This window comes from Oryzias melastigma, linkage group LG12 (genome assembly GCF_002922805.2).
Source record: "Oryzias melastigma strain HK-1 linkage group LG12, ASM292280v2, whole genome shotgun sequence".
NCBI classification, from domain to species: domain Eukaryota; kingdom Metazoa; phylum Chordata; class Actinopteri; order Beloniformes; family Adrianichthyidae; genus Oryzias; species Oryzias melastigma.
In genome coordinates, this window is record NC_050523.1 from 24,242,288 (window position 1) to 24,256,485 (window position 14,198).

The 14,198-nt window shown below is 41.9% G+C and overlaps 1 protein-coding gene across 1 annotated transcript in view; it reads right to left on the reverse strand.

Moving 5' to 3' along the window:
• Positions 1–750: 750 nt before the first annotated feature.
• The window catches only part of LOC112144167 (spindlin-1), a 15,638-nt gene continuing 2,190 nt past the window's right edge, over positions 751–14,198 (reverse strand). The window contains exons 2-8 of the mRNA XM_024268508.2: positions 9,503–9,587; positions 8,920–9,025; positions 8,260–8,308; positions 8,045–8,180; positions 7,842–7,959; positions 3,321–3,554; positions 751–3,249 (exon numbers count right to left, since the gene is read on the reverse strand). Of these exons, the coding sequence (XP_024124276.1) occupies positions 3,050–3,249; positions 3,321–3,554; positions 7,842–7,959; positions 8,045–8,180; positions 8,260–8,308; positions 8,920–8,959 (777 nt within the window). The 5' untranslated portion in view covers positions 8,960–9,025; positions 9,503–9,587 and the 3' untranslated portion in view covers positions 751–3,049. The remainder of the gene's footprint in view (positions 3,250–3,320; positions 3,555–7,841; positions 7,960–8,044; positions 8,181–8,259; positions 8,309–8,919; positions 9,026–9,502; positions 9,588–14,198) is intronic.

Genomic DNA, 14,198 nt, shown 5'->3' on the forward strand with positions numbered 1-14,198 from the left:
GTTTTAACTTTTTCTGGAGGACTTCAAAGCTCCTCTGTCTGCATCAAAGCAGAACTGGAACTCACTGTGGGACCAAACCCTGCAGAGGTTCAAGGTCTTCACCTCTTCAGCTGAAAAACATGCTGAAAAAGGCAACCACGACGGACCATCACAACACTGAACAATGCAGGACTGTCTCACAAACTGAAAGTCAAAAAGAGATCAGTTTCTTTTAGCATCAAGTTTCTCAGAAAAGGTCCGGTCAGACCCAACGTTCCACCAGAGCCTGAGCACAAGTTTCTGAGAGTCAACCACTGCATTATGCAATCTGTACACCTTCAAAAGTGTCAAACACAGAAGAGGAAGTGTGATGGTATGGGACTGTTCCTCCAGATCCTGTACAGTCTCCCTGCACAAACATTTATACAACACTGCAGCATCGTGCAGTCCGAGTCCAGTCAGAGGTCCATCCTATAACAAGAACAGGATCCAGAAAAGATCCAAGTTCTGCCAGAACGGAGGACAAAGATGGAGATCTTTAGAACATGGAGGACTCAGAACATTCTCCACACATCAGCCTCAGTGATCTGGAAAGGACCAAATACGTCATGAACTTTGTGAATGCAGAGACTGAGTGCTGATGGAAGGTCTGTGAATGATAATCTGATGAAGGGAAAACAGGAACACTGTTCGAAAGTATTCATCAGCATGCAGTGGATCGACACAGTCTCTGAACTATTCTTTGATTGAGATTAAGAAAAAAGACGAAGCCAAATGTGTAGAGTTTTCCATTAACAATAAAAATTATTAACATACAATTTCAAACATACAAAAACAAACAATACAAGGCAGAAGTATGATGAAAGGCCAGAGTTGTTTGACAGTAACCACAATAATGTGTGATCCTTTTTAATAGCAAAATGACTTCAATGATCCTGGCTATGAGTGAAGCCTTAGTAGTAACACATTATTTTTTCTAATAGAAATAATGCCGGTTGAGATGACCACAATCATACTCCGTTAACAAAACCAAAAAGATACACAACTTGGGAGAACCGCAGACCTCAGGGTCCCCGTTTTCTTTTTTTAATAAGAACAATATCAACAAGAATCTGCCTCAGCAACTAACTACATCACAGGACGTACACACACTGAAGGTTTGGAAACAACTCCTTCTGTGCTCAAATTTCACCAAGGCACCAGGTCCGTGATGGTGGAGGAACGAACGGCTGTTCCTCTGAAGAGATCTTAGCTTAACCAGTGCTGTGGAATTACAAACTAATTCAATAAGAACCGAAGTAAGATTTCTTCCTTCTACAAGAAGACAGAAAATGCCACAGCAGCCTAAAACATCTACCATGAACCAGTGGAACCAACTGGAACTGCTGACTTCTTCAACTGGACACAGAACAGGAGTTCATGAAACCTTCAGTCTGGAATAAGTCCAGATAAAATGAAAAATACATTTGTGAGAAAGGCGATTTAAACCGTCGCTGGCTGTTAATCTCTTATACACTTATATTAAACACAACCGAGTCTTCTCTTACTGCATACATGCTGTGGAACAGAAAGAATCATCTGCAAAGATCAGACAGAAAGAGTCGCTTTGTTTCCGAGCAAAAACGGAGGTGACCTCACAAGGAGACTTGCGCTTTTGGTTAGAGCGTAAACACAACGAGGGAAACCTTCTCTGCAGAGATAATCCTGTACAGTGGAAAGTGGATCAGAATCCTGTCCTCCAGCGCCGCCCGTCTCCATGAAGCCTTTGAGAGTGAAGAGTCCTGACTGTGGGGCTAAACCCCAGCGTCCATCTTCCACAGTCCAACATGCTCTCAGGTCTCCCCGCTTTCCACGTTTCCGTCTGTCAAAGATCCAGACCGGATCTTTACGCTGTAGAAACGGGTCTGAAACTGCTTCAGTCTAGTCCGTCTTTTTCTCCCACTGTTACTTCACCAACCACTTACAAAAGACAGCACGAGCAAATTCAAAGGCTTTAGTGAAATAACATAAAAAAAACAGTCCCGTCATCGTCAACATCGAACAACTTCACCACAGAAAGGGGGTTTGGCAACAACAAAAACTCTATCACAGTTTGGAACCGCTGAGGTCCTCCGACTTCTGGAAGGAACCTTTATGGGTGCAAACTTCTTGATTTTGGTCGGGACTTTCCACCACCTTGAGCCCCTGCATGCAGGTCCGAGCACGTCTCCAGAATTAAGCCGGTGACCCCGTCCACAGCACGCACTCCCCAAGTCCACCTCTGATGGGGCTTTTGCTTCTTAACTTAGTCATCTGTTATGATGAGGGCGGTTAAAAAATATCTACAAGCCAAAAATATGACACACTTTTCATGTTTAACCTGCTCTCTAACGATGGAGACGTGGAGTTCTATATTATTCTAATGCCGTTCTTCAAAGAAATATTGATTTTTTCATCTAGCTGATATTTTTATGGGCTTGGTAATACTGTCATCACAAAGTGTTCTTCTCCGTCAGTGGTAGAAAAGGGCGTCCGGACGTCACAGCTTCTATAGGCTCCTTCATGACTGAAACCATTCCCGTCCATCAATCCCCGGTGTTCGTCCTATCTAACGGTAACACGTTTGTCTAAAGCGCCCTCCGTTCACCATCGGGCTGCATGTCTTCACTTCAGAGCTGCTCGGATGATGAGGATGGAGACAAAATGGCAAAACTTGAAGATAACTTCAGAAATTCCATGTTCACAGGTGTAGTGTTTGTCACGGACATGCCGACTATTCTGTAGTTCAATGGCCTACGCCAAATTTAACACTGCTTTAAGCTACTCCTCAATTTGTTAGAAAATTCTGATTCTAAATCCTCCTAAAAAAAAGCATCTTTTCAAATTGCTTTATGTGGAAACATCTACAACTCACTGCTACTAATTTAGCCACATTTAGCATTTGTTCTTATTGAAGCTCTTTTTTCTTTAATTCTTAGGAACTGCCAATCATGTTTCCATTGTCTGAGAAACAAATGCTTGGTTAAAAGCTCTCCGATGTGCTGCGTTTAGTTTCTGTCGAGTGGGAGGGCATCGGGGCGTCCGCAGAGTCTTAGGAAGTTTTGACCAGGTCGTACACATAAATGAGGAAGTCGTCGTCAAACTTGATGAAGTAGACGGACGGCTTGGCCTCCACCTGGTGGATGACCATGCCTGTTCTTTTGCCGCCGTCCTCTTTGGCATACTCCACCTGCTTACCCACCAGGCTGTCTACCACCTCACCGGGCTCCCGCTCAGCTGAAACACTGTCGTCTGCAAAGAATAGCAGACATGCTCAACTGGAGGAAAGACAGAAAAACCACAGACAGCAGGCTGACACTCACTGGAGTCGGGCATGATCCGGAGATCTCCTTCTTTGTAGTCATCCAGCAGCTGGTACATGTACAGGACAGGGTCTTTCTCGTAAGTTATGTAGAACCAGGTGGTCATGATGGGAGCTCGGGCCAGCACCATCCCCCTCCACTCCTCCTTGGGACCCTCCTCTGTCTCAAACATGTGCTCCACCGCTTTACCTATCATGGCGTCTGCCAGGTTTACGTCCGTGAGGCGGGATTTGGCTGCAAGGAGAACATTTCTGATTTAATTTTTAACTGTTAACATGTTAATTCCAGTAGATTCAGAAGGAGAAAAGCAGCATTGAAACAATGTATTACAGTTGAATTTTTTGATTCCACAAACCAGGGGTGTCAAACTCAATCTCACTAGGGCCAGAAATCAAAAACGCACCTTAAATGACAGGCCGAACAGGATAAACATTTATTGAACACTCTAAAACAAAATTTTCAAAACTTTAAAAGCGTAACTTTTTAACGCGGATCAAACCTCAGGACACAGCTTGTACCGATGTGTTAGACTCAAGGCCCGGGGGCCGGATCCGGCCCTCCAGGTAATTCTATCCAGCCCTCCAGATCATTTTATTTTATTGTTATCAATGACCCGATGTTATCTTGTGCTTATTTCAAACTTGTATAATTTTGACAAAATATATTTTTATAGAGAGTAAAATATTGAAAGTTATTTAAGGTTTAAGTTGATTTATTCTGGAATAATATTCCTGCATTTTTATTATTCATAATTATGTTAAAAAGTTACAGTTTTAAAGCTTAAAAACTGGCATTCTGGTAGTTTTTGGATTATTTTGGCATTTAGCTAATATTTTAGCTGACTATCAGCTTCAGTGTTTTCAGCTATCAATTTCTGCATCTTCATTTGCCAAATTCAGCTCACAGCATTCACACTAGTATTATCACAGGTAATCCTGTATATCTAGTTCATAATTATGTTAAAAAGTTACAGTTTTAAAGATGTATGTGTAGAGTGTTTAATAAATGTTTATCCTGTTTGACCTAAGGTGCGTTTTGGATTTTGGCCCCCTGTGCGACTGAGTTTGACACCCTAGATGTCTGATTAGCCTGATCCACATCTAGAACCAGTACTGATCCACGTCCGGTACAGAGTGTCTGGTACTGGATTAAGGTTAGGATACTGTTGCGGTCCACATCCCAGTACTGGACTGGTTTGCAGCCTGGAGGTTGGGGACCCGTGACTTAATTGGATATCAAATAACGACGAGCAGGAACCCCCAAAACGAACACTTTTGACATGGAGGGTCCTTAACCATGCATCAATATGTGACGACTTGGGAGTGAGAATGTGTTGCAATATGTTACCAGCGCTAGATAAAATCGGGCCATTAATAAAAAAAATATAAAATGATCTGGAGGACCGGATATAATCACCCAGTAAGACAGATCCGGCCATTTAAGTCCCGTGTCATGATCTGCAGCTCCAGCAGTAACATTAACTTTATTTAACACAGAAGATCATAATAATAAAAAACTGATCAAATACAAAGATTTAGATAGAAGGTAATGTGTTTGTCAATTTAAACTTTTTTTTCAACCTTCTGGTTAAGTTCAGGAGTAACAAACAACAAAAAAGCATAAACATCACTGCTATTTTGGATCAGTGAACAACAAATCCTGAAATGTTCACCACAGTTTTTCCATCCTCAACGTTCTGCATCACTGTATGTTGTAAGCATTACATCTTGGTGCAAAGCCAGTATAAAAGTCACTTTTTTCCATGACAGAATCAGCTGATTCACGTTGATGACATCTACACTTCACTGCTGTGCAGAGCAGCATACCAGCACGAGGCTGCGTTTCTCCGCTTCTCCGTTAATTACATCAACTGTTGAAGAGTTCCCATAACTGAGAGAATGTAAACACTGGAACTAAAGCTCCTGTGTTAAATTAGTTTATTAGAAATTATGTCTGTGAGCGGAACTTCAGAATCATTTTTGAAGGGAAAAAAAGCTCTCGCTAGTTTTACTTTGAAAACCAGAAGCTTCACCGACGGGAAGATTTGTTTGCTTCAAGAGACAGTAGCGCTGCGCATTCGGTTTTGTTTTAGTTCAAAAACTTAAAATCCAGCCCCTGCGACAGACTGGCGACCTGTCCGGGGTGAACCTTGCCTTCGCCCTTCAGTAGCCGGGTTAGGCTCCTGCACCCCCGCGACCCCGAAAGGGAAGAAGCGGTCTGGAAGATGAATGAACGAATGAATGAATGAATGAACTTAAAATCCAACATTAGTAAATTGTAGTAAAATATGATCAAAATATCAATTGGGGACGATGTATTTTTGCTCTGAATGCAGATTAATATAGTATTTTAAGTTTATGAACTAAAACAAAGAGCCCCGGTACCACCACTGGAAGTAAACACATCTTCGTGACGATGAAGCTTCTGGTTTTCAAAGTAAAACTAGCGAGAGCTTTTTTACGTTCAGAAACTGAGACTGAAGTTCTGCTCACAGACATAACTTCTGAAACAATGAATTAGCTTTAACATCGGAGCTTTAGCTCCAGTGTTTACATTCTTTTGGTTATGATTACTCTTCAACATTTGATGTAATTAACCAAACTCCATCTTATTCTGAAGAAACAGCCTCGCGCTGCTGAAAGAGGATGTAATCAACGTGAATCAGCTGATTCTGCTGTGAAAAAAGACTTTTTTCATACGAGCTCTGCAGCAATATGTGATGCTTATAACGTAAAATATTGGAGAACTTAGAGGATAGAAAACTGTGGAGAACATTTTCAGGTTTTGCTGTTAACTGATCCAAAACAGCAGTGGTTTTTATTATTTTTATGATGTTTATGTCACTGCTGAACCAGAAGATTGACAAAAAATGACAGACAAAATTTCTTTCCATCTGAATCTTTGTGGGGTTTTTTAATTAGTTTTGTTCATTCTGATCTCCTCTTTTAAATAAAGGTATTAATGATGATTAAATACAAATAATTTCCATTTTCATCCATCTAGTAAATAGACATACACATAGCAATAAACATTATACTAAAAAATAAGAATTGTGGTTCGATTTGTGAATCGAATCGCCACCTAAGCAATGATCCACAGCCCTAATTTTACAACACTCTTTTACAACACTATATTTATAAATATCACGTATCAGCGATCTTTGATGTCGCAAATATTCGTACTCGAATTTTCGGGAGCAGATGGCGAGTTTCTGAGCACCCGGATACTCATTCGGCTTTTTTTTGAAAACATAACGGTTTCTCTGCCTATGCATGTGTGTGAACACCTCATCCAAATATTTATTGCGGTTAACGCCGTCTTGTGCAATGGGTGATGTTGCGGAAGTGCTGGGCGATATGACGATATATATCGTGTGGGCGATAGAAGAGTGTCTATCCTCCCATCTCTCCTCTATCGTTTATATAGTCGCTAAGCTAATTTGATCAATTATTACACCAAATATGTCATTATCAGACCCTGCAACTTTTTATTTTCACTGCAACTTTACCAATCTACCGTGACAACAGTCATGGATGACGACGGAGCTTCATGATTGTTTCTCTTCTGACTCCTTACCGGGAGTCCTGCTCTGTTTTATTTTCTCTCTGACTTTTTTCTCTTCAAGACGCATGTGAACGGTCACCTCGCAGGAAGGGTGGTGGTCCGCTGCGCGTAAACATGCACGCGGCGGAGTGAAGGTGCTGCTTGCAAACGTGCACGCGGCGTAGCTGAGTGAAGGTGCCCTGAGTGCAAACGTGCACATGGCTGGGTGAAGGTGCCCTGAGCGCATGCTTGCACGTGGTTGGGTGAAGGTTCAGGTACGGAGCGGTCTGTCATTTTGCGCGGCGCACAGCTGCTGCACAACATGAGAGAAAGGCAGAGAGACTCTGGACATTCTAAACCTTTCCACTGTCTGTGGAGAAGATGGAAATCTGAGGATTAATCTGATTATGCTGTTTTTAAAGTTTATAATTTTGCACTGGAAAACGTCATTTCACTGTAAGTGTGTTTAAATCAACAGACAAATATTTGTTATTATGAGCAGCGAGGACCAAACGTTCATTTTGTGTTTCACAGTTCTAGTCAAGTTAAATGACAGCACAACAACATTGTATATGGTGATGATGAAGTCTTTTCCTAGACCATCTGTCACAATAAAAAGAGTTGGAATATAAGAATGTGAAGTTTATTTCATAATTAACATTTTTTTGGTGCATTTCAAACAATATTATATTAAAAACATCACAACTTTTGTCACAACTTTTCACAAAAGCAGCCGTAACATCAGGAATATTTCCAGAGAATAGCTGAAAATGTAGTTTATTGTCGTATATCGTGATATAAAATATTGTATATGGTGATATACATTTCTTTCCATATCGCCCAGTACTATGCTGCGGTGTGGATACATTCTCAATTGAATGTGGAGGTAAAGATGAAACTAAAAGATTCAAATGAGATTCAGTCAGACTTGATCGACGTAGTGTAAGAGCGCTCTCATCCCTCACAGGCCAGTCTTACCCAGTCTGTCAGGGAGCACTTCCAGACCCTGAACCCTCTCGTCTTTATGAAGCTCCAGACCATAAACACAGTCAAATCCATCATACTTTATCAGGTAGAGGGACGGGTTTACTGGCACCTGGAGGACAAACATGTATGTGAGGATCCTCTCCTTGCTGTAGGAGAACACGTCTGAGCCTTCTGAGACTCCAGCCTCTGCTCACCTGGTCAAGAACAGTCCCTTTCCACACCACATGTCCTGCTCCTTCCTTCCAGATGTGTTGGATCCTGCAGCCAACGATGTCACGCCGGGGCTGAGACAGAACTTTGGTGGCTGGGCCCAGACTGCTCTTATGCTTTCTTCATAGAGAAACGACAGTCAGCCTTGATGGGAGATCTGTCCTTCAGAGCATGAATATCATTCAAAGCGTCTACTCACTTGTGTGGATTCTTCTTCTTCATCATATTTGCAGCAACCCCTGCATGCCCTAAAGACAAAAGCAAAGCACGCTGGATTTAGTGAGCATGAGGGGAAAGACGTCCTCCTCGGCATGGTAGGATGGGTTAACACAGCTCCACACTACTGTCATATTTAAAGAAATACATGAAAAAGCCCATGACAGCTCTACTCAAGTACCCAAATCAGAAATCTACTGCCGTAGAGACAATAAAAAATGCAAACAACCAGAAGAAACCAGCAGAGAGGTACACATGTTTGCATTAAAAATCCCTTGTGACTTCTAGTGATATTTCTACTCTGATCCACTGTTTTCCTGACAGAATTAGTAGAAGTGAAACAGTTAATTAATTTCTATTCCTAGGATCCAACCAGATCAATCTGTCTCAGGTAATTTGTTAATCGACTCGATCTATACCTTTATACATGTGTTTAATCATTGTCCAGTATTTAAATACAATCATACAAATATTGAAAAATACCATTTGAACTGAGGTACAGTAGGTTTATTTTACTATAATGTAAAACTGACAATCCCAGTAAACAACACATGTGATGCAGCAGGAAGTGATCAACCATCCTATAGGATCAGATTCTCATTGAACTGAAGCGTCTGCAGGTGTGTTGTTGGGGGCAGGTGACCTGTATCAGCTGAGTCTCTGTGTCCCGGAGTGCTCTTCATTCATCTGGTGGCAGGGGGGCAGCCAGGCTGCCCGGCCACTCACCTGCAGCCCGAACCTGTCTTCAGCTGAAAGAGCACAACAAAGCATGAGTCCTTCGAGTAAAAATGTTCCCGTCTGCAAGCTTTTCTGCTGGGGTCAATGGTATAAATCCTAGACTTGTTCAGGGTTATTTAGCAGAGCTAAATCTGCATGCACACATGGGTTTGGGCTAAAACCTCAAAAGGAAACAAGCTCCACATTTTTATGCTTTCTTGAAAAAGAGACTCTACACCTCCAGGCCCTCAGGTCAAAACCTGCTGGTTTCTGGATGTCCTTGCTCCACCCACTGCAGATTACCTGGATGAGGTGTATGCAGCCAATCAGAACCAAGGCGTGTTAGCAAAAGGAGCAGGTCTATGCTCCTGGGGGGTGAAGCTGTGCAGACATCCTTTGTGATGTCAAGGCTTACTTTTAGGGAGTCCAACATAAAACTGCCTGATTTTTTTTCCCAATGTATTTCAACTCTTCATGAACACAATTCTCAAGTAAACAACAGTTCTGACCCGGCTTCCTGTGTACTGGAGTGTTGAGGCGCCGCGGTGGGTTTGTCGGACCTAATAGTCTGCCGGGTCCGAAACCAGAGAGTGCCTGTAAAATAGAAACACACACCATTACTGCCACGTTAGAAACAGCTTAGTCAAAGAGATGGAGGCGTGACAGAGCAGCAGAACGGCTCTTTCTGAAGGTTCTTTTCTGCTTTGAACAGCAGGGGGCGACACTGCAGTTTCCTCAACCCTGACTGCATGGTTTGACCAGAATCACTCAGCTCCTGACCTGATCAGGGTAAACCCCACCTTCTCCCAACAGGCCTGGGATAGGCTCCCAGCCACTGTTGGTTGGTTGTTGGCCGGTTGTTGGTCTGTTGTTGGATGGATGGAATTCAGCTTTCGAGTTTCCGTCATGAGTCAATGGTCAGCTGCAATCAAACCAACAACCTTCATCTGAAGCCGACAAAACAACTGTGGCCAAGAACCACGCTGCCAAAAACCACGGTGTCGTTTCCTGTGGCTTGAGGGGTTTAACCAGCAAGACCTTTGCATACCTGCCAGTTTTCTGTAACTAAACGAACCCATGAGGGAGACTCCGATGTCCCAAAGTAAAACATCTGAATAAACATGCTGCTGAAGGAGTTACAGAGCAGGAGTTCCACTTCTAAAGACTTTTTCCTGAACACAAGACTTCAATTATTGATCAATGGAGCATGTGAGAGGAGCCTGCGCTGTATAATTTATCTGCTAGGGGTGTTATATAACACATGCAGGCCTTTTAACTGCTTACCGGCTGTTTAAGGCCTTCAAACAAAAAGAGTGAGTTTATTTCCCTCGTTCCAATGATAGATTGAGCACATATGTTGATGTGTGGCGACACCCCAATTGCTACAACACTAGAACCTGGGAAAGCTTCAGGGAAACAGATTCACAAGCATGATCATAGTCCCACTATGATGCTGAGCACATTCACGGTGATGGATCACTGCATGCAGGAGGCACACTCGCTTCCATGTCTTCTTCATGCTTAAACCAAGAACGCCATGTTGGGGTGTCGTCCGGTTAAGTCACTGAGTTCTGTCACTTTAACAGTCTAATGAAACTGGATCTGAGACTCTTCTTCAGGTGGTCTTGCTGTGGGTCTGTATATGTAAAGACTGCACAGGTCTGAGAAGAACTGAGAAACAGACCAACTCCATCTTAAAGACAACAGTTACTGTTATGTTAGTATGTTGATCTGTAAAACTGCAGGTTAACTCAAATGAGAGAAGCAACCAAAGGCATGACTTTAAACCTGAACCGTGACAGCTGGATGGTACGCTTCGCTCAACAGATGCTTGTTACCAGAATTCAGAATAAAATCCCTGACAAGATTTTCTCCAGTGGATGAACGGGTCAAACGCAGAACTGTGTTTCTTCAGACTCACAGAGTCCTGAGGAAAGCCTCCTTCACACGATGATTACAGCTTGTGGTAACTACTTTCCAGCCCAGAAGCAACTCATGATCAATCAGCTGCTGCTGGACGGTCAAGCTGCTCGTCATCATTGAAGGGACTGAAGAAGTGGACTGAGTGACCCCTCCCCACTGATGCTCCAAACAAGAAGACCTGGTTCCAAGAAGACTAAATGGACTTCTATAGAGAAATATACAGTTATTACTCTATCCTTCTATCGGTCAGAATAACCATTATTGATCATGTTTAACACGTCTTTGATAATTTCATTATATTTTTCTGTAGTTCAAGATATTCAGGTTACAAACTGACCAATCAGATGCCTCAATAAAAGTAGGTGGGGCCTGTTTGCCCCAAAGTTTACATTTATTTTGGACAGAGTTTCACTACGCTGACCTCACAGCTGCACGGCAGGACGCCTGAGGGCGTTAATAAATATTACAAGTTCATTCGATTAATCACATGCATTAACGCGTTAACTTTAACAGCCCTAATGCTTTTATTTCATTAATGCTTGTTTTTAAAACATGGCTGATGTTATTCACACATATTTACATGCAACCAGCACAAAACTCTCAGAAATATAATTACGAGGAAAAACAACTTTAAGTTACAGAAGGAAACGTAAAATGAAAAACACATGTAGAGCCAGAGCAGATCTCCACACTACATAGTTTGTCTAAGAGGCGTTACTGTGGTAGTGTGACATCATCACTAGACGTGAGCCCAGTACCGATCTAGCAGGCCGAACACATGAGGTACCTACACATTAAGTAAGGGATTTTCTATGGCTGATGTCACACTCACTCGGTCGGTCCAGTTCTCATATAATCAACACCATTCTAGGAGGCAGCCTTCAGTCTGGAAGTTTAGAAAAAAAACATTTTCTTTTGATGTAAACACACACCTGCTGCACCTCTCACACTCATCTGATCAACATCAATGGACAGCAACAACATAACGAAGCAGAACCCGTCCAAAACTACTCTGTCAAGAATCAAAGACCTTTTTTCTCCTAACACCAAGTCCTCATAACGACAAACTCAAACATCCTTCCACTTCACCCTAAAAACAACTGTTTTACATCAACCTGAATCCAGATCCAAGTGGTTCTTCTGAAACTGCAGGATTTATATTTGTGATGCGGAGAAGGTCACAGTGAAGGTCAAGCCTTACATAAGATGAACACTTTCTTTTCTGGAATCCAAGCATCGGTTCCACTTTACAGGACTGCATGTTTGCTCTGGCGTTCCATTCATGAGGAACATCAAACTCATGATTTGGTACCGTTCAATATCAGTTCCAGGTGTCTCCAACCCTGTTCCTCGTGAGCTGCTGCCCTGCTTGTTTGGCAGCTAACTCTGCTTCTGTAATTACTAAAGCTGGACCGAGTGACTGAACACAGGTGAGCAGTAATTACTGAGCAGGGTTAGCTGGAAAAGGAGCGGCGCGGTAGCTCACGAGGAACAGGGTTGGATACCGCTGAGCTTTCAAAAGCCAACAAGATAGTAGGCCTGCCATGATTAGTCAACTAATTGACAACTAAAATAGTCGATTAGTCGTTACTTTATATTATATGAGGTCAGAGTGTAGTAAAGTTGAAAACATTCTGCTAGCTTTTTGGACTATTTTGGTATTTATTAAGGTTTTTAGGGTATTTTGGAGTTTAGCCAATATTTCAGCTACATGCTAGCTATTTTGGCTAGTTTAGGCTTCTTTGTTTTTTAGGCTATTTTGGAGCTAAAATTTTAGCTGCATGCTAGCTATTTTGGCTAACTTGGGCTTTTTTGGTTTTGTTTTTTGGGCTACTTTGGAGTTTTGCTAATATTTCAGCAACATGCTAGCCATTTTGGCTAACTTAGGCTTTTTGAAGTTTTTTTAGGCTAATTTGGAATTTAACTAATGTTTTTTGCTGGCTATCAGCTTCAGCATCTTCAGCAGCCAAATTCATCTTACAGCATTCACACTGGAGTTATCACATAATGCTACATAACTATTTTTTTGTTAGTTTAAAGCTAATGATGGTTAAGATGTGTGCTTTACATCCACTTTCCGCATGACCTGATTAGTCGACTAATCGGAAAAATGAATCGGTGATTAGTCGAATTTTAAAATAATTGTTTGCGCCAGCTCTACAATAGCTTTAAAAAGTCAGTGCACAATAAAATCTAGTTTCTTTATTTGAATAACCAATTATGCATAATAAAATATATTAATTCTACTTTATACTCCCCTGTATGTCTAGTTAAAGAAAACAAAGCTGATCCAAAAAATAATCCAGACAGATTTGAAGTAATCCAGGTTACCATCAGACCCCGCTTTGGCCTCGAGAGCAGCCAGCTGCTGCAGCAGTCTGACTCCGAGCCTCTGAGGAGTTAGTGTGTGATGATATACCTTTCATCAAAAAACCCGTCAGTCAGCGTCATGCATGTGTGCAGAAGAACACACACAGGCTGCTCTCCACCACAAAGGCAACAGCAGCAGCATCCATCACTGCCTCACAACATCCCTCCCACTGGAGTCACAGCTTTGCTGCAGATACTGAATCTTTAGAGGAAAAACATTTGGGATGTTCTTCACTCGGCTTTGTAAAGAAAATCATGGAAATGCTAAATAAATCATCTTTTGAACATTTTTAATCAGGCACATTAGAAATAACAAAAGAAGCAATTGGACTGGATTTGAACCCTCCTTCCTCTGTGACAGGAAGCATCCTGGAGGAGACTCTTTCATTTTTTAATGAATGAACACACGACCAAAGCTGCAGCAGCATCTCAGTCCGGAAGACTTCCACAGCCCTCTTGCTATCCTCTGTTTATGACCCACTTCGATGAAAATTGTGTTTTAACATGTTCCTGCTGCATTTTTCTCATCCAGAAAATTAAGGGTAAACTGCGTTTCTGAGTATTTCTTTGTTAAAATTATTTTGAATAAGAAGCGGAAGAAAAAATGCAGTTTGAAAGAGATTGTCAAAATTCTGTAAAAATATGCTGGGCTGGCCACAAGCAGGACAGAGTGTAAAGAGAGCTCTCAGCAACTCAAAGGTGAATTTCTAATGAACCCCTGCCGCTCTGCAGAAACTATGTCCTAGAAAATGTCTCAAATTTTGGGATTTTGGCTAAAAACGACATAACCACAATCAAAAGACCACTGAGAATGTTAAGAAAACGGATCAAAAGATGATTGGGGTAGAGCTTTAAAACAACTGAACTTATTGACAGATGATCCCCACTCTGTTTATTTTTTTTTTAGTTAAA